Source organism: Balaenoptera ricei, chromosome 7 (genome assembly GCF_028023285.1).
Source record: "Balaenoptera ricei isolate mBalRic1 chromosome 7, mBalRic1.hap2, whole genome shotgun sequence".
NCBI classification, from domain to species: Eukaryota; Metazoa; Chordata; class Mammalia; order Artiodactyla; family Balaenopteridae; genus Balaenoptera; species Balaenoptera ricei.
This window is the reverse complement of record NC_082645.1, coordinates 77,367,798-77,392,593: the sequence shown is the minus strand read 5'-3', so window position 1 is coordinate 77,392,593 and position 24,796 is coordinate 77,367,798. Positions and strand designations below refer to the sequence as shown.

Here is a 24,796-nt window from a genome sequence, read left to right as displayed (position 1 = left end):
GAAAGCCGGTTGCAGGTGGAGGAAACAGCATGTAGGAAAGGTTGAGGCAGGGGCGGCTTGGCATCCTGAGGACAGGACGGGTGGTGTGGCCAGAGAGGCCAAGCAGGAGGAAAGGTCAGAGGTACCCAGGTCCTAGGAAAGGAGGGTGGGTTTTCTTAACAGGTGTGATGAGAAGTCATTGGAGGGTTTTGAGCAGGTAAATGCTGTGCTCTGGTTGATGTTTCTAAAAGGTCCCTGTACTGATTAGAGAACAGGTTGTAGGGGAGCATCGTAGGGGCGATTCTGGAAGCAGACCAGCTAGAAGTCCCTTATAGTAACCCAAGTGCAAGAAGACTGCGGCCTGGACAGCAGAGAAGCATTTACTCCTAAATTCAAGCTATTGTACTCTACCCAAATTGCATCATCTTGCTCTTATCTGAAGAGTTACAGATATCAAATGATTTAGGAGACAGTCTCAGGACCAAAATGAAAAAAAAAACCTCACTGGAAGGCAGCGTTTGTTTGCAAAGCTCAGGCTCCAAAGGGTTTTTCCTCAGACCACTAACAAGAGGGTGGTTCGTGTACTTAGGGGAATTGACTCAGCCCTTGAAGTAGTGGAACGCTCTCTAGGAGAGGGGATGCACGGAGGGACCCTGGAAAGACCACAAGAAAAGCCCCTGGTGAGCACGCGTGTGGCGTTAGGAGTAACCCTGAAGAAAGAACGGGCTGCAGTTAACGTTCTCATGGTGGTCTGGGCTGCTGGGGTCTGCAGACCATAGACCTCGCGCTCTTCACCTGCCCCCAGCCCCAGAGTGTGCTCCCTCCCCGACAATAGGTAGGAACCCCTCTTCCGCTGGGGACTCCCAGCATAAGGTTCTCAACCCCAGCCTCCCGATTTCGCCCTGTTCCTGCTTAGAGAGCCCACAGGGCACGGTGGAAGGCAGGACATGGGATACCAGAAGGCGAGTCCGGAGCCGCCCCTGCTGCTCTCTAGCTGAGGGCTTTTAACGTGCGTGGTGTGTTATCATCGCAGTCGCTCAGGCCCTTCCAGGATCCGCACTGCCTCCTTGGACACGCGCCTTTCATACGGCCAGCTGCAGCCCCTTGGGGTCCCGGGAGGGCCCTGTCCCCTGTGCAGCCCGTGGCCAGGAGTCGTTTGTGTCTCAGATACACCCAAGAAGGCTCCTCAGCATCTGTTGCTTTGTGTGTTGTTAACACTGTTCTGCATTCTCTTTTTTGCCCTTGTGTATAAACAGACCATGAAAGAATGCATTTTTAATTTTTGTAGCCTATATTTAAAAGAGAGCCTCTAGAGCTTCCTTCTCATGCCTTTTTGAGATCTGCCTCTTAACCTGGATTCTTATATTTGCATCTCAGACTCTCAAACTCTGCAAACTTCTTGGTATATTTAAAAACATATGCATCACAATGTTAAGAGTAAAGATTAAATGGTTTCACAGCATCACAGTGGAGGGTACTGGATCCTCGTGTAACTTCCCTGCTCTGTGCAGCCACCTGAGAACCTTGACTTTTATGCAGTTGTATTTCCAGAGGTGATAGGCATTCACAGTGTCTGTTTCTTCACTTTTCTGCAGCTTAATGCTAAGGATGCTTCTAGGCCAGACCAGGATCTATCTGGGCTTACTTAGTGTTATTCCCTAAATGGATGTAATTGTCAATTTGTTATTACTGGTTACCCGATCCTTCCCCAACTTTGGTGTAGCAGGTTGTTCTAGCTTCATTTCAGGTTTTTCTGGAGAAACAGCTGATCACACTCTCCTTAGAGGAGCGGGGGTTTGGGCGTAAGGCCCGTTTCTCGATGTGCGCATAAACGTTCCCTGTTGCTGTTTCATATTTGACAGACGTAGTGGTGATACCCTATCCTGGGTCCAGAAGCATCTGTGACTTTTATCTCACTTCATTTTAAATTCAAATATAGCAGCAGCCTCAGAATAAAATGAACCCCATTACTTCATAATTTTCTTGCGGCATTTACTACATTTACCATCTGTAATGCAGCACCTGTCTTCTCTCTCTCTCTGTTATACTGTGTTATATTGTATTATATATTACATACTATATATAAAATATTTGTGTGTATTACACAGAACACACACACATATGTATGTACTACATCTGTCTCCAGCCAAACTTCTCCTGTGCTACAGACCTATCCATCTTCACCTAGCCCCACCAACCAAGACTCAGTACTTCTAAAATTGAACTCTGCCCCTTTTTTTGCTTCTTCTCTAGTATTTCTTATCCCACTCACCAGAACCATCAGGTCATTTCTGAATCTCTCAGTCTGTTGATTCCACTTCCTAGGTGCTCTTACATCTGTTCTTTCTCCTGCCTACTTAGTTTGTTTCTTGTTTAGACTGCTTCGGGAGCCTCCACAGTTCTTCTGCTTTCAGTCTTCTTCCCCGCTAACATTTTGCGTGGCTTGCAGAATGCTCTTTCTAAGACACGACTGTGTTCTCTGTTTCCACAGATCCATTCTCTGCCTTGCTCTCCCCTGCTCAGTTCCTGGAAGCTGGCCTCTGTGGGCTTCTTTGCCCTCTGGCTTCCGATTGGGTTTGGCAGATGAGAGGCACTGACGGAAGGGCAGGAGAGAGCTCCCCCTGAAGTTCTGGCAGGGTTTGCATTCCCTTAGACTACTGTCCTCTTGGCTCCAGTAACAACGGGTCCTCCCTTTGCCTTTTCAGGCCTAGGGATGTTGAAGGCTTTCTGCTCTTGTTGGTGCCTGGGAACTTCACGGTTCCTTGTTGTTAATGCCTTAACCCTGCCTACATCTTCACTGAACTCTTCTCAGTTAAACCCTTTGGAATGTCAACAGTATCTTGCTGAGACTTTGACACTTACCTAAAATCCTTCAATGCTCTGCTTTCTGCGGGAAGTCCACAGTCCTCAGTGTAATAGAAACCACCTAGCTCTCTAGCTGCAGGTGTTGAAATGTCCTGTGTATTCCCTACACTCCGTCCTCGTGAATGGCTGAAGCACTTTCATGATTTCCCTCATCTCCATGGTTCTGTACACATTTGTCACCCCACCCCCTGACTTCTGTCTCGTTGCCTCTGACTGTGCTTCAGTGCTCCACTCACGTTTCCTCCTTTCTGGGAAGCCTCCCTCAATCCTTGCCCTCTACGTCAAGATTGAAGAAGTGCCTATTCTCTGTGCTCTTACAGTCCCTCCATCTGTCATAAGAGTTTTGGTACTGGACTGTAATCTTTTTGTCTGCCTCCTGCTAGATTGGAGAGACTGAAGGACTATAATTACCACGTAGAAGAATTTACTGGCCACAGACTATAAAAACAGCCGTCATTAACCCTGTGATTAAAAAAGAAAGAAGATAAGATTCTGGGCAATTACATATTTAGGAAATATATTCTCTTTTCCGTTTCTCAGTTCCAAGATGTAAAGCTTTGAAGGAAATGGATTTAATTAAAACGTCTCAGTCAGACTGTTACTGCTACAATCAAAAATCCCAAGTGAAATGGAAGTATATATGGTCAACTGTGCAGGTAAGAGCCTACTTTCAAATTATGTCTTAGGAACAGGGAGTAAAAACGTACTATTTCAAGAGTAGAAGTAGCTTTTGTATGACATAGAGCTGTGTATCAGTATGAAAGCTGCCTGGGGGATTACACACAGTAGTTCAGGGGGAAGGCTATGGGAGGGGACATTAACCTCCATACTCTTCATCAGCCCCTCTCTAACCACTCCAAGTAGATATACTATCTGAGTGCAGTGTGCTTGCTGTTCGGACATGGCTCAAGACAATACCCTGTCGCCTACTTTCCAAAATAATTGCTATCTCAAACCCTTCTCTATAGAAATTCTGAAGTTACCTCTGATCCCAGGTGTGGTCAAGATAGTAGTTACTCTTAATAGCCTAGCACTTTCCTTCCTTCAGCATTTAATGAATATTTATTAAGCACCTACTAAGTGCCAGGAATTATTCTAGGCTCTTAGGATCCATCAGTGAACAAAATAGATCCCCGCTCCTGTGATGTTTACACTCTTGGGAATGGGGGTAGGGGGTAGGGTGGGGTTAGCCATAAATGTAAAAGAGAAGAAAATTATAAAACTAGTAAGTGCTATAAAAAAAAAAATGTAGAGTGAGATAAGTGGAATGAGGTGGGTGGAGGCAAGTTGCAGTATTAAAAAGAGTGGTCAGGGTCATTCTCATTGAAAAGGTGACACATGAGTAAGATCTCAGTGATGTGAGTTACCCAACAGGGTATCTGAGGGAAGAGCTAGGACATCATCATATCAATAGGCACTTGATGTTGCTTTGTACTGTTACTGATAATATATACCACGTTGGTCACTTGTTTAAGGTGTTATCTGTCAGTTTACAGTTTTACCACTGTAAAATAACTATTTTCACCTCTGTAATGAATGACTATTTTGAGGGGATAATTTGAGACTATGTATATACTCTATTCCTCATCAAACTTTCACCCCCTAGTTTTATTATCTGTTGATGATGCTTGCCTGAATCGATTATCATCACGATGTTTATCAAATGGTGATTTTCTAATTCCATTATTCCTTCTACATTCATTGGCATTCTTCTATAAGGAAGAGTTTTACCTCCCCAATTTATTTATATCCATATAGCTTCATGGATTGCCAATTCATTTGCTGGACTACAATTCCTTACTCTTATTATTTGTTTTGTTATTCAAATTGTCCTAGATTTGGCCAGTAGGAGCCCCTTCGAACTAGCTCTTATGTTCTTTAACTTTTGCCTGTCATTATTTGAGCACTTCTTTACCTTCTGGCAAACAAGATGTTCCCAAGCTTATCCTGTAATTTCTTAGAGGCAGCTCTGGAGTCATACATTTTTCCAAGGAGCATTCAGTGTCAGGTGTGTTCATTACTACCGGATATCATTGTCATATGTGTATATACACACCCACACTCCTATACACATGGCTGTTTCTTCCTTCCTTTCTTTCTTCTTTCATCCTGTCTATCTGTCTTCAAAAACCATGAATTCTGATCTCTCCAACACCACTGGGTTCACTCTAGTCTTTCTCCTTTCCATATCTATAACTCTCTTCTCTGATTGTGAGAAACCTGGTTCCAATTATCGTCAATATATTGATTTATTTGCCTAATCCTAGAGTAATTTCAGAGTTGCTAAGCCATACCATTGTGAAAAACAAACCTAGTGACAAGAGCTCAGTATTTGTTTACAGTGTGTTTTATCTTCAGTTTGAGGGGTCACAGTCTACAAATTGTGCTCAAAAGTTACTTGGGTTAATTCATTCCTACCCATCCCCCTTCAATATGGTTATATTATTCATTTGAAATACACTTGTTTTTATTTGTTTCCATTTCAGAGTTTTTCCTCATCCTGGTTGATTTTATTATCATTATTTTTTAGTATGTACAATATTAATATGGCTCAAAAGTCAAAACTACACAAAGGTGTTCTCAGAGAAGTGTCACTCCCCCTCATCCCTTCCCACCCAACCCATGTAGGTAATCAGTCTTGTTAGTTTCTGGTATATCTTTCCTGTGTTTCTTTTTACAAAAGTAAGTGGTGATGCATATTTATAGATGGTGCTTAAAGCCATGGGACTAAGGAGTGAGTTTAGACGGAGAAGAGGAGAGGACCAGCGACTGAGCCTGGGTCAGTCAGATATTAAGAGGTCTGGGAGGAGGAAGGGGTCAGCAGAGGAGAGAGAGAAGGGGCAACAAGCGAAGGAGGTGCCCAGGGAGCCCCAGGAAGTGCGACAGGGAGGAGGGAGTGATCAGCAGCGCCAGCCTCTGTTGACGGATCAGATAGAATGACTGGCAATGAGTTGGCCACTCGGTTTAGCAACATGGAGGCCACTGATGACCTTGTCAAGGGCAGCCTGTTGGAAATGAAAGCCTGACCGAAGTGGCTAAAGAGAGAAATGGGGGAGAGGAACCGGAGGCTGCAGGTATTGGCAACTTTTAAAAAGAATTTTATTGCAGTGGGAAGCGAGGAAAGGGGGTGATAGCTGAAGGGGAAAATGGAGTCAATAAAAGGGTTTTGTGTGTTTTTCTTTAAGTGGGAAAAATGCCAGCATGTTTGTAAGCTGATAGGAATGGTCTCGTAGAGCGGGAAGAAGTACTGGTGGGATGTCCTTGAGTAGCAGAGGGGGATCGGATCCAGTGCACGGGTTGGAGGCTTGCCTTTAGAATGGAGCATGTAAATCTCCTCTGTGGCAGAAATTTCCTCCGGAAATGCACAGGCCAGAAGCAGAGCATGTGCCTGCAGATGCTGACAGGTGGGTGGATATGGGGATAAGAGCCCTCCCGGTTCTCTTCCGATTTCTTCCGTTCTCTGTGAAGTAGGAAGGATCACCAGCCAGAAGTGAGGGAAGGAGGGGTCTTTGGGGTATTGAGGAAGGAGAAGCCGTGAGGTCATCGTTGAAGAGAGTGGACGAGCGACTGGATAGGAACGTGTGGTATGATTGCCGGCAGCCTTCCGGTCCTGCTTCAGCTTCACAGTCAAGGGTTTGAAGTGAGAGCACTGTGAGTTTCTCCAGCATGATCGGTGGTGCAGATGCAAAAGTGGAATACCTGAGGGTTGGATTTTGCAAGTGAGTGTGACAGAGCACAAGGGGTACAAACAAGTTAAGGGTGCATATAAGGGAATGCTTTATAATGATTGATCATGGAACTTGCTGGAAAAGAAGGGGCTGAGGACATCAAGGGTGAGGAGCAGAGGAAAGGTGCTTGCTCCCTGCTGGGGTTAATGCTTGCTGGGGTCGGGGTGTTAAGGGGGGCACGCTGGAAAGATAGGAGGTGGTGGTCAGCTAGTGGGGTGCATTTCATGCAGCCTGTGTTGGGGGCTGCAGTTTGGGACTGACAAGATCAGGGTGTGGCCGCAGGCATGATTAGCTGAGGTGAGTGGAGCATAAGAGGGGAGGAGTTCAAGGAGCCAAGAGGACAGGATATTGGAAGGAGTTTTGTGTGTATCTTGTGTATATTTAATCCCAGAGACATATGACAGGAAGTAGAATTGGAGAGAGAGCAACAGAGAGCCAGGAGCTAAAATCCAAGAGAATCGGGGCATAGGTAGACAGATAATGGGTGATTTCACCTGATGCCTGAGATTCAGAGCTGGTGCTCTCTCTCCCCTTTTCAGGCTTGCCCTATCCTTGGACAAAGAAGAGAAACAGAGAGGGACAAAGGCAGCAGCAGAGTTGTCCTTTAATGATCCCTGGGCTGTCATCATCTGCTTAGTATTGTTGTTGGTTCTTTGCTGTGAGACTTGAGTAGGACCTGGGGTTGGGTTCTGATCCTTCTTCAGCGGGCATGGTGAGAGAAGCCTGAATCACATATGCTCAGCTGATCTGTAAGATAGAAATGCTTTTTCTCAATCACAGTAGAAGTGGTAGGTATATAAACCCTATTCTCATTAGGTTTATAACCAAATAGTTTGCTACCTATTATTTTCTGTCTCATCCATTTTCACATGTCCCTTGGCCACAATAACCTGCTGGAAGAGGGAATTCCATCATCCACAACTCAGGGGAAGAAACATCCACTTTAAAAAGTGTCTGTGCTCCAGTGTGTGTTGACTAAACACAGATCTCTGGGTCTGTCCCTGGGATCAGAACATTGCCAAGTACCTCTGAGTGTTCTTTACTTAACCAGTCTTGGGCTCTCTTTACTCCTTTTCTCATGATTTTAAGAAGCTTATAAGAAGTTTTAACTTCTGTGTTTGTGAATTTGTTTGTTCTTGTTTTGTAGGTGAAAATTACCAGTTCAGGCCTGCTCAGTATCGTATATATCACAGAAAGATATAATTGCCAGTATCCAGAAACCATTCTGTCTATTATCAAATGTGTGATTCATAACTTTTGGACACCAAAGGAGTCTAATGATATAACCATAACCATCAATCCATATGGGGAGACTGTGTGCTTCTCTGTGAAGCCTGCCAGGAAGATATTTATCTATACAGTAAGCGTGAATCGAAATAGTAAGTCTGTTTTTATTATACTTGATTTCTGGAATCAGTTTTTCTGGAGTGACATTTCAGTAAATTGACTTTTTTTCACTAACACTACATTGACACAAAATCTTTGTTTGTTGTGTGTCTGTGTCTTTTTTGCTCCAGTTGTGGATTTCAAACTCTTCCTTGTGTTTGTGGCAGGCATTTTCCTCTTCTTTTATGCAAAGACCTTGAGTCAGTAAGTATTCATTTTTACTTTCTTAAATTTGTGAATCAAAAAGAGTAGGACATTTTTGACCCTGTGCTGAATATTTCCACACTAGTTTGTAGGTCTTGCTTTAGATTTTGCAAACAATTGGTCTGAAGACAGTGTTTGAAGGGTTTTAAAACCAGTAACATTTGTTTGTATAGTATGATATGTACTGGTTACAGAGTACTTTCACGTGCATTATTTTGTATTACATATCAATATACATTTTTTAATACATTTATTTTATTTTAATTAATTAATTTATTTTTTGGCTGTGTTGGGTCTCTTGTTGCTGTGCGCGGGCCTTCTCTAGTTGCAGCGAGCGGGGGCTACTCTTCGTTGCGGTGCTAGGGCTTCTCATTGCGGTGGCTTCTCTTGTTGCGGAGCACAGGCTCCAGGCAGGCAGGCTTCAGTAGTTGAGGCACACGGGCTTCGGTAGTTATGGCTCACGGGCTCTAGAGCACAGGCTCAGTAGTTGTGGTGCACAGGCTTAGTTGCTCCGCGGCATGTGGGATCTTCCCAGACCAGGGCTCGAACCCGTGTGCCCTGCATTGGCAGGCGGATTCTTAACCACTGTACCACCAGGGAAGCCGCTATACAATATTTTAATCGATTTGATTCTCTTAACAGCTATGTGAGCTCTGGATTATTGTTCTCATTTTATAAATGAGAAAACCAACATCCATCATTACATGAGTAGTCTTGCCAGGGCTGAAATTTATACTCAGGTTTTCTGATGCTGGGTGCCTTCCTCTCTCTTACATTTGCACCACCTCCTAGATTTGTGTCTCTGATACAGAAGGTTGACTTTAACATGTTTTCCTCATACTTTTTTTCTTATAACTTCTCTCATGAAAAAGGAATTTCTTTCCAATAATATTTTACTTCTTAACTTGCTATTCTGGCCATTGTTTATTTTCAAGTTTTTCCTTATGGCTTAAGAGAGTGTGTTTCATGTTCTCCATGGTCTTAATAAATTGGATGTTGCTTACATAGCCTGAAGAGTAGAGCTTGGACTCAGAGGAGCTGGGCTGCAGGCCTGAATCCTCCAACTGGCAGACACTGACTTGGGAAAGCCTTTAATTTCTTGGCGCCTTAGTTTCCTCCCGTGTAAAATTTAGACATGGATAGCTGTTTCACAGGACTGTTGTGAGAGCATGTTAAGCTCTCAGACAAGTGCCTGCTATGTGATAGGTGCTCCAATAATTATTATTGGACCAGATTCTAAACATAGAAGATAACTCAGACATTCTGTTTCGAGTTAGTGGCAAGCTATTTACCATAAATTTCAAGTAGAGATTTCACTTTTTAAGGGTATAGGATGTAATTAAAGCTGCCATCTGAGTTTTTCTTCTTAGTAATCTTTATGACTACTGTCAAGTTAAACATGTTTCTAATACTGAAAGAGCGACTTGGCATTTAAATGGCTTTTATCTGCTTGTCTTGACAGGAGCCCTGTTTTCTTTTACTCTTCGGGGACTATGCTAGGTATTCTAATGACATTAGTCTTTGTCCTGTTGCTGGTGAAAAAGTTCATTCCTAAGGTAGGTATACCATGTACAAATGAATAAAAAAATGGAAATCATGATCTCATAAACATGAAAAATTGATTAAAATTAATTCATGTTTATTATGAAAGTTCCTAATTCAAACCGTATTTCTACATTGTATAAACTGGCTTAAATTGTATCTTTTCCAAGAGATTCCATTTTTATTTATTACTATGTGTAGGCTTAAGTATTAAGTTTTGGCGATACTTTTTTTGAGACCCTTTTATTTTCTAGATAATACGTTTTTCTTATGAGTGATGGGGGCTTATTCTATGCTGAGTGCAAATTTCTCTTGGCTTAGCTGAGGAATGTCATGATGCTGAACCATTGGGGCCTTGAATAACAGCATTGCTACATCTGGGGATTTCTTCATCATTATTAGTTCCCCCAAAACACCTTCAATAAAAGAATGCCCTGCACTTAGTTGCGGATACATATATATTAGTTCATGATGCTCATGTTGTAGTTACTCTGATGAAAGCTTGCAACACCAGCATTATTTTGAGATAAATTTATTCTTTAGAACAGTGCTTCTCCGACTGTAATGTACATGCAAGTCACCCGGGGGTCCTGTTGAAATGCAGACTCTGATTCAGGAGTCTCAGCGGGCCTGAGAGTCTGCATCCCAGCAAGCTCCCAGGTGACATCGAAGCTGCTGGTGCGTGGATCAGACCTTTAACAAGACTCGAGAAGAGTGCCTTGAGTTGACTTCAGTGCAGTTTGATATAGAAGTTTTGAATACAAAGGGTTTATTTGTTTATTTCTATTTTTATGAGAGTGAATGAACCAAAAACTGTGTCATTTATTTTCTTCCACACACAGTATAGCACCTTTTGGGCTCTAATGGTTGGTTGTTGGTTTGCTTCAGTTTACGTTGTGTGGCAACTGATGGAAGATCTGAAGTGGCTGTGGTGTGAAAACAGAATATATATATTAGGTAGGTAAAGCTTTAAAAAATATGGTCTATTATTGGTAAAGCTGAGATGTACAGCCAGGGGCCTTCTTTTGACATACGTTTCTCTCCAGCATCCAAATTTTCATTTTGAACTAAGGAGAAGAACTGTTAAAAATAATATTTTATTTTATTCCCATGGTTGGTGATTTCAGTTCACTAGTTCTCATTTTAGACTATTTCTGTATGACATCCTTCTTAGTTTTCTATACTAATGATCAAAAGAGCAAAAAAGCATTTGCCCTTTTTGACTGCATGTGCCTTTGAGTTGTGGTTACGCTCTGACCACATCTAAATTGTAATGAAAAAACTTCTCTAAAATGTGGCTCTTTATTTCTTTTTCTTAATTTATTCAGTATGAAAGGTGAGAAATCCTAAATATAAATGACTAATGAAAACTTGACTTTTCAGAAACAGAGACACTTATTCTTCTTGTTTGATGTTATTTTAAAAAACAAACAAAAAAGAAAAACCCAACTTTTTAAAGTGTTTTATTTGGGAAATTATAGAGAATGGGAGACTCAATTTTCTCCTAACCTCTTAGTGCCAAATTTCTCCCATAAGTCCACCCACCCAGAACAAAAGCAATCAATTCTTTGTTTCACTTGAAGGTTTTATGTTTTTAGCCCATTTTTCTTTTTACGCTAAAGTATTTTCAAAGTTAATTATTGCTATTATGGTGTGTTTCCTTAAATACTTCACTAAGCATCTCTACAAGGCAAGAGCATTTTCCTCTATAGTTAAGTAACTATTAAATCTAAAAAAATGAATAGTTACATAAAATCATCTATTATCCAGGCCATGTTCAAATTTCCTAAACATCCTTGATGCTTGTTTTGTATAAGGTAGGATATAGTCCAGAATCACATTTTGCATCTATTGTGTCCTGTAAGTCTCTTTTAATCCATAACAGGTTTTGGGTTTTTTTTTTTTTTCCATCACAATGATATGCTGAAGAGACCAAGTTGTCCTATAGAATGTGCCACTTTCTGGATTTCTCTGATTATTCCTTTGTAGTATAATTTAATTTGTTTCTCTCTCCCCTGTATTTTTTATAAGCTGGAAATTAGATCTTGAGGCTTGCTTACATACAAATGAAACACTTGGCAAAATACGTAAGAGGCAATGTGCACGTGACATTGGATCACAACAGGAGACACCACAGAATATCTCACTGTCCCTCTTTTGGTAATACAGAAACTGAGCACTGGATTACGAGGGTGACAGCCCGATCCCTCCACTGTAAAATTATATTTTCATTTAGGGACTAGAAAATAAAAATTAGGAATAGCTTTTGTAGCAGACTGTGACATACACTGAGGCTTATTCCTGACCAAAGCAACTGTGATCACATTTGCCCTCTAGGACTCTGGACCAGAAAATAGGGATACTTACCTAATAATATTATAATAATTTATTATTATACATCCTTAATTATTACAGAAGTCAGCCTAATATCTCACATGGAGGGAATAACTAGCCCTAAATGCATTTTTCAACTTCATTGGAAAAAGAAAACAGAAATGAAGGTTTTCTGATATGTTCTTAGCTCTAAGTCATGGCTCGGCCGGGTTTTCTTCCCATAACTTTTCAGTTCAGCGTTATATTATGTTACATTCTTCTGCTTTTACAGGCTACGTCTTGGTAGTTGGGTGTGTCAGCTTTACCGTTTGTTACAAGCATGGGCCCCTCGTGGAGGAGAGGAGCAGGACCCTCCTGGCGTGGACGCTGCAGCTCCTCTCCCTGCTCCTGGTCTACGCTGGCGTGGCCATTCCTCAGGTCGCCTGTGCGGTGATGCTCCTCATCCTGTCATCCAAGGTCCTGCACTTCCCACTGCGAGCGCTCGCTTACGTGAGATGGTGCGTATCCTTTTTTAAATTTTTCCATCATAAATTTGACATTTTGAGCTCTGGTTTTATTTATTTTGGGGGGGGGAGTTTTTTGGACACATCATAGTTAATCTCACAATTAACTCCACTTCATCTGGATATTTCCCTCTGAGAGGGGGACAGTTAGAGAACGTAATAAGCATCTGATCCCATCTCCGTTGCTAGTCGTCGTTCATCTGTCAGAGGTGCACCACCGATCACTAGGTACTGACAGCTCACCCAGAAGTCACTAAAATCAGTGGCAAAGTTACTTGGGCTCGGGGTCGCCTATAATTTCTACTTTCATTCTACGTTTCCTTTTTTTAGGGCCCAGGACTGCTTTAGAGGTAATTGTGCATATGAGATAAGAGTTAGGGAACAGAAATGAATCACAAATGATTGAAAGTTATGATTTATATAATTCGGGCTTTCTTTTTTCTTAAGTTTTAAGATAAGGCTTAAGCCTTTGGAAAGGACAGAAAGAAAGATGAGACAACTTCTGTTGTCACGGCTTTATGATGTCCTCAGTCATGGAGTCTGAGCACCTGTTTTTGTGTCAGGTGCACAGGTGAAGGAGATGGTCCCCACCCTCGAGGTGCACTTGTTGACGCGTAGGCATGTGTTTCTATAGCCCTGAAGTGTTAAAGTAGGCCTGCACAGGAACTGTGGTGTGTAGAAAAAGTTCAGGAAAGTTCCTGGAGGAGGTCACTGGGCTGAATTTTAATGAATCAAAACAGCCAGATGAATAAATGTAGGAAGGGCCTTCCTGACGGGGAGAAAGCCCGGTTTGGTACCATCGCAGGGCCGGCAAGCGAGGTGGGTGTCGGCCAGGTCATGGCGGCATCGCAGGCCCTGCTGCAGAATCTGATCTGATCCTGTAACGCGGCGGAGGCAGCTGGCCGTTACGCATCTTCGGCAGTGCTCTCTGACTGCTGCCTCGACAGGGTTAGAAATCAAATGCCCGGGGCCCAGAAGGTACTGAAGGAATGAGGCCGAGCAGAGGGAAGGCAGTGGTGAGGACTGTGTGAAACTCTACAACGTTGCCTCCTTGAAAGGGGGTCAGTTGCCATTCGGCCTGAGCTGACTCTTGCCATGTGGGAATATGGGCCTTGCCTGGCCAGCTCTTCTGGGTTTCTAGAAAAGCTGGGAATGTGGATTAGAATGTAAATTCTGACACAATGTTTAAATGTTGGCAACTAATCTGAAAATAAAAATACATTCAACAAGCAAAAATCAAAGCAGAGACCATGAACATGCCTCGGGCAGTAGGAGGGGCCCATCTGTCTTCTGGCACAGAGGGTGGAGGTTAAGGGGAGGTTCCGGGGCAGGAGACCAGTCACCAGACATCACAGCAATCCACGCAAGAGGTGATGAGGGCCTGGAGTGGGGCAGTGAGATCAAGGCAGGAAGAGGGAGTTAATATTTACAAGGTAAAGTTGGCTGTGAGGAAGGAGACTCTGTGGTAACTGGTAGTTTCTGGATCTGATGACTGCATGTGTGGTGACGTCACAGGGTTAAAATGCACCAGCGACAGGGCAGGACCCCTCTGCAGAGGATGCTGGGGAGACTGAAAGGCAGCAGGGTCGGGGGACTGATGCTGACTGCTTCCCCCTGCCCGGTCTCAGAGGTAGACAGTGACTGGGGGTCTCAGAGGTCCCTCTGCCAGGAGGACAGTGGCCACTACACATCCTTCAGACCTCTGGTCCTTTGCCAGGCTTGTGGCCCGAGGAGCCCAAGAGAGAATTCCTTCCACTTTCCCTTTAAACATCCACTGCCCTGCCAAGAGCAAAGTGTGGTCTGTCACCTGCACGGTGATCCTTTAATGCATTTGCTATGCGTTCTGTTAACACAAACGTAATGATTAAAATGTATTGTAACTTCCTCAACTTCTCATCTTGCTAGTGAGTAATTATGTGAAACATTAGGGGATAAAACAGGAACTTATAGGTTAAATAATAAACCAGAGGAAATACTTTGATGTGTATAGTACTTTCTAGTTTGCAAAGAGCTGTTTGAATATATTTTAATAATATATGGTAGCTATTCTTTTGATTATCTTTGTTGAACACTTATTATAGACCACTCACTGTGCTAAGCACTTGACACAAAATAATGTACTTCATCTGTACAGTGACCTCCTTGTTGCTTTCATTTTTTTCCATGTGAGCAAGGTGAGGCTCAGAACTGTGAAGGAATTGCCCCAGTTCACACAGTGGGTAAACCTCAAAGCCCGGACTGTGTCCCAGCCTTCTCTTCAGAGCCCAGGAGTTTTGCTCTAGGGAGACAGTCTAGGTATTCAGAAAAGGAGAAGGAAATAATGTCAGTGGTTCCCTAATTCAGCTCATCAACCACCAGACAATCAATAAAAGTTTAAAGATTTTTCAGGTCCCAAACCTCAAGAAAATGTATGTTTAAAACACCTCCTGGTAATTCTGATGCTCATTTATATTTGGGAATCTCTGGTTAAATTAAATTTTAAACCACGTAAAAACATTTTTTTTTTAAACTCATTGGTAAGTATAACATATATGTTAAAACCTTTTCATCATTACCATTTTTATGAGATTCTTCCCTTTAGGACTTTTTTGGTTGGAAAAAATTTCCAATCATGAGCCCCTCAGCATGTAGCAGAGGAAGAATTATTATAAATGACTGTGTGTACACGACCCTTGTACAGTGTTTACTTCCTCTAAGATTAGTCAGAATCCCCACCACTAGGTGGAGGCGATATTCCACAAATCTTCCTGGCTTCTCTGTTCAGACTAAGAGGCAAGTGATTCTGCTAGGTCTCCATAAAAGGACATCTCAGAGGCTTGCTGCTAAGAAAATCAGCAGGGCAAGCATAAAGAAGCCAGAGTTGTAATTGTCTGATTTGAAATCACTGAGGAAGAAAAATGCAATCAACATCTCTATCAGAAATTGATCCTCAAACGCCGTAGGACATTATTTCAGATGGTCCAGGAAGAGGGGAAATGTACTGTTAGGCCCAAACTACACGTTCTGTAAACCTCCGTCATGATAACAATAATAAAGTATAGTATGATATAGAGGAAGTTAAGAATTATTACCGTTACTGTCGAAGAAATGTATTTTTATAAATCTTAAGGGTTGAATTGAGCAACCAAATATGGCCAGGAATCTAGCAACCAAATGCCGCCTGTTTTAGGAAAATGAAGAAATGGTTTACATCAGAAAAGCTGGTGGTTAAGTTTCTTACTGAAGATGAGTACAGGGAACAAGCCGATACTGCGACGACCCGCGCCCTGGAGGACCTGCGCCAGGCCTGCTGCAGCCCCGGCTTCCCATCCTGGCTGGCCGTCTCCAGGCTCCGGGCGCCTAAAACGTAAGCCCCGCTCCACTGTCCGCAACACAGCTTGGGTTGGAGTTACCGTGAAAATAACATGATGGTTTGGATCAGATACTTCAGGCTAGAAACAGACAACTTCCCTGGATAGCAAATGACATGGAAGCTGTCAGAGTCGCTTTTGCTTCAGTGCTCTGCCTCGCCCCGTGGAACTGCCAGTGTCAGAATAAATGTTGATCAGATGTGTTTCATAGGGAAGGCCATAAAGATAACTCATAGGAGAAGGGAGACAGAATGGGATGTGTCACCTGCTTCTCTTCCTACGGGGGAGAGGAAAAGTCATTTGTAAAGATCACCAAGAAAGACATCTCTGCCCCAGCATCTTTTCCCTACTGCTTTCCCTTGTTCCTAGCTTTATCCAAACGACAGGGCCCTCAAATTAAAGATTGAAAGGGGAAAGTCTTGACACTAAAATAATGAATAAATAATACATTTAATAAGAAAGAGAGAAAGAAGGAATTAGAAAGCAGGAATGGGTATATTTGGCAGCATTAGGTGCTCCTAAGTCTGCCTACTTCTCGATCCTTTCCCTGAACGTCTAGAGAAGGATCACATAAGCCATTCCTGTTTTTACACCCACTGTGCAAATGCCATCCTCTATTGATGCAAAGTCAAATTTAATTAAAGGGGATAAGTAGCCAGGGAACATGTTATCTTCCAAATAAACCTCTCTGTGATAACATTAACTTTATTTAAAACAAATACTTACTAGGTTTGCAGACTTTGTTCTTGGAGGAAGCCACTTGTCGCCTGAAGAAATTAGGCTGCATGAAGAACAATATGGCCTTGCGGGTGCCTTCTTGGAAGAGCAGCTCTTTAACCTGAGGACTCCTGACAGTCTACCTGCACACTGACTTCATTCTGGACAAGGAAGTGGGGAAGGGCAGGGATCCTATTAAAGGTGGGCAGAACTGTGCCGGGGAACAGTGGCAAAAGCATTCACGATGGAGAAAAATCAAGTCACACTGGAAAGAAAAACTAAACTGTATTGAAGATAACTTATCCTTCTTGGACAGTTCTGTGTATTGTACTGTAGGTGGCCACCAAGATTCTGTGACAGTCATTACCACTATCCTTGAATGAAGACTTTCATTAGGAACAAAGGGATCATGTTGATCTTCAAGGGGCCAATTAATGTGAATAGGTGCCTTGTCAACTGCAGGGCATTAAATCCTCTCTTAATCCCCAGAACCTGTGTCAAAAGACTCTGCATTGCTCTTCCTGCGTGTTATCAGTGTAAGTGCTGGAAGAGACCTGAGCTACACTGGACCAGTATCTTCCAAAGTGTAGTCCACAGGATGCTAATAAGTGTTAGTAGGTAAAGGAATCCTGAGGTCAACTAAGATGGATGCATGATTAAACAAACGTACTGCAGGACTTCTCAGAGCCTTTAATAATGCTAATGCACATTGTGAACCTCCTAAAGAGGAGAAATTGTGTGCAGCATTCTCCAACTTAATTTGACAACAGAACCTTTTTTCATGAGATTAATATTCCTTGGAACACATGTTTGGAAAACGCTGATGGTGGAGGAATGGAGGTTTCAGAAGGTTAAATAACTTGTCCAAGACCACAGGGCTTTTTAGAGGCAGCCCTGGGACTAGAATTCCAGCCCTACTGTTTCCAATGACTCAGGTAGAAGAAGAGACTTTTAGAAATGAGGCGCCATCTCGCCACAGCGTTGGGTCTCACAGTATTGGTGTGAGGGGCCATTTCTCCACAGCCATCTCTCCACAGCCTTGGGTCTCACAATATTCATGACTTAGTTTTTATTTTTTAATAATAGCCAACTAACTGATAACTGTGATAAAGAGAAACATTTCCTAAGGTTATATTTTAAAGTTTTGATAAGACTTTTATAGACATATATAAAGATTAGAATTTAGAATTACTTTTTACATTTTTTTGTATGTTGAAATTGAAGGCACTTAACCTCAAGTCGACTGGTCTATTTTATTTTATTTTATTTTTTTAATTTTTTTTTACTCCTTAAATTCAGGTCTCAATAGTGTTCACACCTGAATTTCTACAACAGTTCTTTTTTTTTTTTGGCTGCATTGGGTCTTTCATTGCTACACGCGGGCTTTCTCTAATTGCGGTGAGCAGGAGCTACTCTTCGTTGCAGTGCACGGGCTTCTCATTGCAGTGGCTTCTCTTGTTGCAGAGCATGGGCTCTAGGCTCGCGGGCTTCAGTGGCTGTGGCACGTGGGCTCAGTAGTTGTGGCTCGCGGGCTCTAGAGCACAGGCTCAGTAGTTGTGGCGCACAGGCTTAGTTGCTCTGTGGCATGTGGGATCTTCCCGGATCAGGGCTCGAACTCATGTCCCCTACATGGGGAGGCAGATTCTTAACCACTGCGCCACCAGGGAAGCCCCTCGACTGGCCTATTTTAAAAAATTGTTTAGTTATACGTGCTTATAACAATTTCCTACAAAACAGATTTGTGATCTTTCTTATAGAGAACAAATCATTTTTCTTCTTGTGGTTCATGATTTTAGACTCCAGAGTGAAATGAGGGACTAACCATGAGCTTTGACCCTGAGGAAAAGAGGCCAAAACATTGGTCTGAGAAAAGATCTGAACATGGCAAAACAATCCAAGGGTTAAGATGTTGCTAACTTCTCTTTAAGAATCAAATGCAGGCTCTTTTGCTGTGGTGGGGCCATAAAGAGTAGCAGCATAAAGAATGAGGAATCTCCCTTTTCTGGAAGGGTTATGGAGGAGAGACACACAGATCATTTGGGCACTGCTTTACGGAAGCAAATTTAGTATAGAGTTTTTCTAAATCGTTGAATAAGAGTGTGGCTGCCTGTTTGGAATTCTTTAGATTGATTTCCAAGTGATATTTTCTCTTTGAAGCAGTGTGTCAGTGTTCTACGGGTCTCTATTTTTGCCAGACACCTTTTAATATCAGGAGCTTTGCTATTTTTGTGAAATACACTAAATTTAATCTGTGCTTTCACATAGACTTTGACATAAAAAAATCAAAGTATCTTCCATTCAGATTTATGAAGATGATGACTTTTATAAGTGTAAACAGTTGTAATAGTGTTTTTGTTACAGTTTAATCTGATTTTTTTTTGTCATTCTATTTATTGGTGCTATATTATAAATGTATCAGATGTGTTTGTGGTTGTGCTCACCAAGAGGCGGTGTGTGTACTACACAATGTGTGTGTGCATAACGTGTTCAGTCTGCTGGAGTTCCCAGGGGACATCCCAGCCAAGACAGCCACTGGGCCTCACCTGCGCCAGGGTGAACAGCTGCCGACAGTAGAAGAAAGCAGCTCCTGGTGGGCCAACAAGCTAGGTGTAGCTATTTTTATTGTGATTTTTATTGCAATAAAAATAGCTAAAGGAAGAGAAAAAGAGCAACAAGAGGCTTTGGGGATATTGTTTTTCATGTTTACTTTTAGAGGAAACCATGGATTTGTCAGTTTCTGTTATGTGAGTACTGTGAGAAGGTAAATAATTAAAAGCATTGCTTGTGATATATTGGGTGTATTTCTGTTGTGTTTATTTGAATTGGGGTTTGTTGTAGTGCTGATCATAGGTCTAGCCCCCATCAAGCAGTGTGTATGACAGCTCCTCTAAGAGATCTTTTTTCTCTCCTTCCCTTCTTCCCTTCCCCTGTCTGTCTATCCGTCTGTCTCTCTCTCCCCCCACCCCACTCCCTCTCTCCTCTTTTTCTTCATTTATTTAAAGGCCTTTAAACAATTTAAATGATCATTCAGTAAAATGGTTATACCCTTCACAGGTTGTTGACAGTTGGTTCTGTGCCTCATGCCACCCTAGGTGTGCAGTTGTGGAGCACAACAGAACCTTTGTTGTGTTAGTGCGCCCACGAGGTGTCTCACAGAAGCTCACTGTTGTTAGCAAGTTGGACTGTTTGACCCCAAAACATATGAGTGAGATGTAGTGTAGGTCGCCATGCTTAAACAGTCATATTCAATGTTATTTTTTTTTTTAAGTATTTGTTTATTTATTTATTTATTTATGGCTGTGTTGGGTCTTCGTTTCTGTGTGAGGGCTTTCTCTAGTTGTGGCAAGCGGGGGCCACTCTTCATCGTGGCACGTGGGCCTCTCACTATCGCGGCCTCTCTTGTTGCGGAGCACAGGCTCCAGACGCGCAGGCTCAGTAATTGCGGCTCACGGGCCCAGCCGCTCCACGGCACGTGGGATCTTCCCAGACCAGGGCTCGAACCCGTGTGCCCTGCGTTGGCAGGCAGATTCTCAACCACTGCGCCACCAGGGAAGCCCCAATGTTATTATTATTATTTTTTTTTTATAAATTTATTTATTTATTTATGGCTGTGTTGGGTCTTCGTTTCTGTGCGAGGGCTTTCTCCAGTTGCGGTGAGTGGGGGCCACTCTTCATCGCGGTGCGCAGGCCTCTCACTGTCGCGGCCTCTTTTGTTGCGGAGCACAGGCTCCAGACGCGCAGGCTCAGTAGTTGTGGCTCACGGGCCTAGCCGTTCCACGGCATGTGGGATCTTCCCGGACCGGGGCATGAACCCGTGTTCCCTGCACTGGCAGGCAGACTCTCAACCACTGCACCACCAGGGAAGCCCCCCAATGTTACTTTTTAAAGGTTTTTTAAAAATATTATTTTTGGCCATGTCGGGTCTTAGTTGTGGCACGCGGGATCTTTCATTGCAGTGCGCCGGCTTCTCTCTAGTTGTGGCGCACATGCTCAGTAGTTGTGGCGCACAGGCTTAGTTGCCCCGCATCATGTGGGATCTTAGTTCCACGACCAGAGATCGAACCCACGTCCCCTGCTTTGGAAGGCAGATTCTTAACCAGTGGACCACCAGGGAAGTCCCTATTTTTTAAAGGTTTTAAAACACATTTTACATATCACAAAAAATGCTTTGTCAATTAGTTGTATAGTTTGCCAATAATACTTAGAGCTGAATTACAGGGGAGTGTCCATCTGACATTTAGGACAATACTTGAATTTATGACTTTTTAAGTCTAGAAATTTATGAGATTTTAGATATTAAGAGGTTTGGAATAGCTGACATCGAGACATGTGGAAGAATTAAGACCTCCAGAATGATGTCAAGAAAAGAAAAATGATCTTATATTATTCTGTATGTGATTATTACCCAGAGTTAGAGAAGTACAATATTTAAATCACCTTTTTCTTTTGTCCAACTGAAAGAAGGATCCTATGCATAGATAACATAATAGATGTGGAATTTTGAAGATCCCCCACAGTGAGACAGGTATTTTTATCTGACCCGGGAGCCAGCTCTTTTCTGTATATTTTGGATATTAACCCCTTGTTGGTCGCATCATTTGCAAATATTTTCTCCCATTCCATTTTTTTTTTCCCCATAGGTTGTCTTTTCATTTTCTTGATGGTTTCTTTGCTGTGCAAAAACTTTTAAGTTTGATCAGGTCCCGTTAGTTTACTTTTGCTTTTATTTTTTTTGCCTTGGGAGACTGATCCAAGAAAATATTACTATGATTTATGACAAAGAGTGTTTCACCTGTGTTCTTTTCTAGGAGTTTTATGGTTTCATGTCTTACATTTAGGTCTTTTAACCATTTTGAGTTTATTTTTGTATATGGTGTGAGGCAATGTTCTAATCTCATTGTTTTACATGTGGCTGTCCAGCTTTCCCAGCACTATTTGTTGGAGAGACTGTCTTTTCTCCACTGAATATTCTTGCCTCCTTTGTCACAGATTAATTGACCATAGGTGTGTGGGTTTATTTGTGGGGTCTCTACTCTGTTCTGTTGATCTATGTGTTTGTTTTTGTGCCAATACCATGCTGTTTTGATTACTGTAGCTTTGTAGTGTAGTCTGAAGTCTGGGAGGGTTACACCTCCAGCATTGTTCTTTGTTCTCAGGATTGCTTTGGCAATTTGGGGTCTTTTGTGGTTCCACATAAATTTTTGGATTATTTGTTCTAGTTCTATGGAAAATGTCCTGGTGTTCTGATAGGGATTGCATTAAGTCGGTAGATTGCTTTGGGTAGTACGGCCGTTTTAATAATAATGATTCTTCCAATCTAAAAGCTGGGATATCTTTCCATTTCTTTGAATCTTCATTTTCCTTCATCAGTATTTTATAGTTTTCAGCATATAGGTCTTTCACCTTGGTTAAGTTTATTTCTAGATATTTTATTCTTTTTGATGTGATTTTAAATGGGATTGTTTTTTCACTTTCTTTTTCTGATATTTCATTATTAGTGTATAGAAATATTTTGCATTTTGTGTATATTAATCTTGTATCCTGCAACCTTGCTGAATTCATTTATTAGTTTTAATAGTTTTGGGGTGGAGACTCTAGGGAGGGTTCCCTGTATAGAATATCATGTCATGGGCAAATATTACAGTTTCACCTCTTCTCTTCTAATTTGGATACCTTTTATTTTTCTTGTCTGATTGCTGTGTCTGGGACTTCCAAAACTATGAGAGTAGACATCCTTGTCTTGTTCCTGAATTTAGTAGGAAGCTTTCAGCTTTCCACCATTGGGTATTGTGTTGGCTGTGGGTTTGTAGTAAATGGCCTTTATTATGTTGAGATATGTTCCCTTCTCTATCCACTTTGATGAGAGTTTTGGTTTTTTGTGGGTGTTTTTCCCCTCAGCAAACAAAAGATCCTTTACTGAATCCTGAGTGTGAAAATCTACCATTTAGTTCATTCTCCCTTCTCCCTGTGAGATTCAATAATCCCTTGATTTGCATGGAACATTGGTGTGTCTGCTTGTTCTTGCTGTTGTGTCCATTTTGTTGTTCTGATGAGAGTTTTATCATGAATGGATGTTGAATTTTGTCAGATGCTTTTTGTGCATCTATTGAGATGATCACGTGGTTTTTGTCTTTCCTTTTGTTAACGTGGTGTATCACGTTGATTGATTTGTGTGTGTTGAACCATCCTTGTGACCCCAGAATAAATTCAACTTGATCATGCTATATGATCCTTTTAATGCATTGTTGGATTCAGTTTGCTAATATTCTTTTTTTTTTTTTAACATCTTTATTGGAGTATAATTGCTTTACAATGGTGTGTTAGTTTCTGCTTTATAACAAAGTGAATCAGTTATACATATACATATTTCCCCATATCTCTTCCCTCTTCATCTCCCTCCCTCCCACCCTCCCTATCCCACCCCTCTATGTGGTCACAAAGCACTGAGCTGATCTCCCTGTGCTATGCGGCTGCTTCCCACTAGCTATCTACTTTACGTTTGGTAGTGTATATATGTCCATGCCACTCTCTCACTTTGTCCCAGCTTACCCTTCCCCCTCCCCATATCCTCAGGTCCATTCTCTAGTAGGTCTGCATCTTTATTTCCGTGTTGCCCCTAGGTTCTTCATGATCAATTTTTTTTTTTTTTTTTTTAGATTCCATATATATGTGTTAGCATACGGTATTTGTTTTTCTCTTTCTGACTTACTTCACTCTGTATGACAGTCTCTAGGTCCATCCACTTCACTACAAATAACTCAGTTTCGTTCCTTTTTATGGCCGAGTAATATTCCACTGTATATATGTGCCACATCTTCTTTATTCATTCATCTGTTGATGGACACTTAGTTGCTTCCATGTCCTGGCTATTGTAAAGAGAGCTGCAGTGAACATTTTGGTACATGACTCTTTTTGAATTATGGTTTTCTCAGGATATATGCCCAGTATTGGGATTGCTGGGTCGTATGATAGTTCTATTTTTAGTTTTTTAAGGAACCTCCATACTCTTCTCCATAGTGGCTGTATCAATTTACATTCCCACCAACAGTGCAAGAGGGTTCCCTTTTCTCCACACCCTCTCCAGCATTTGTTGTTTGTAGATATTTTGATGATGGCCATTCTGACTGGTGTGAGATGATAGCTCATTGTAGTTTTGAGTTGCATTTCTCTAATGATTAATGATGTTGAGCATTCTTTCATGTGTTTGTTGGCAATCTGTGTATCTTCTTTGGAGAAATGTCTATTTAGGTCTTCTGCCCATTTTTGGACTGGGTTGTTTGTTTTTTTGATATTGAGCTGCATGAGCTGCTTGTAAATTTTGGAGATTAATCCTTTGTCAGTTGCTTCATTTGCAAATATTTTCTCCCATTCTGAGGGTTGTCTTTTCGTCTTGTTTATGGTTTCCTTTGCTGTGCAAAAGCCTTGAAGTTTCATTAGGTCCCATTTGTTTATTTGTGTTTTTATTTCCATTTCTCTAGGAGGTGGGTCAAAAAGGATCTTGCTGTGATTTATGTCATAGAGTGTTCTTCCTATGTTTTCCTCTAAGAGTTTTATAGTGTCTGGCCTTACATTTAGGTCTTTAATCCATTTTGAGTTTATTTTGGTGTATGGTGTTAGGGAGTGTTCTAATTTCATTCTTTTACATGTAGCTGTCCAGTTTTCCCAGCATAAGTTATTGAAGAGGCTGTCTTTTCTCCACTGTATATTCTTGCCTCCTTTATCAAAGATAAGGTGACCATATGTGCATGGGTTTATCTCTGGGCTTTCTATCCTGTTCCACTGAAGTTTGCTAATATTCTGCTGAGGATTTTTGCATCTGTATTCATCAAAGATACTGGCTTCTGATTTTCTTTTTTTGTAGTGTCTTTGTCTGGTTTTGGTGTCAGGGTAATGATGGCCTCGTAGAATGAATTTGGGAGTGTTCCTTTCTCTTCAATTTTTTGGAATAGTTTGAGAAGGATAGGTATAAGTTCTTCTTTATATGCTTGGTAGAATTCCCCAGTGAAGCCGTCTGGTCCTGGACTTTTATTTGCAGGGAGTTTTTATCATTACAGATTCTATTTCACTTCTAGTGATTGGTCTGTTCAAATTGTTTGTTTCTTCTTGACTCAGTCTTGGCAGGCTGAATATTTCTAGAAATTTGTCCATTTCTTCTGGGCTGTCCAATTTGTTGCCATATAACATTACT

General features: G+C 41.8%; 1 protein-coding gene across 2 annotated transcripts in view; it reads left to right on the top strand.

Moving 5' to 3' along the window:
- NEMP2 (nuclear envelope integral membrane protein 2) overlaps nucleotides 1-24,796 on the top strand; it is a 37,298-nt gene that overhangs the window by 5,193 nt on the left and 7,309 nt on the right. The window contains exons 2-9 of one of the 2 annotated variants that reach the window (XM_059928375.1): nucleotides 3,385-3,500; nucleotides 7,720-7,951; nucleotides 8,090-8,162; nucleotides 9,625-9,718; nucleotides 10,547-10,661; nucleotides 12,310-12,535; nucleotides 15,711-15,887; nucleotides 16,621-17,099. In XM_059928375.1, coding sequence (XP_059784358.1) covers nucleotides 3,385-3,500; nucleotides 7,720-7,951; nucleotides 8,090-8,162; nucleotides 9,625-9,718; nucleotides 10,547-10,661; nucleotides 12,310-12,535; nucleotides 15,711-15,887; nucleotides 16,621-16,762 — 1,175 coding nt within the window. In that variant the 3' untranslated portion in view covers nucleotides 16,763-17,099. Of the gene's footprint in view, nucleotides 1-3,384; nucleotides 3,501-7,719; nucleotides 7,952-8,089; nucleotides 8,163-9,624; nucleotides 9,719-10,546; nucleotides 10,662-12,309; nucleotides 12,536-15,710; nucleotides 15,888-16,620; nucleotides 17,100-24,796 lie in introns of those variants that run through there. The other variant, XR_009504249.1, reaches the window with a different exon arrangement.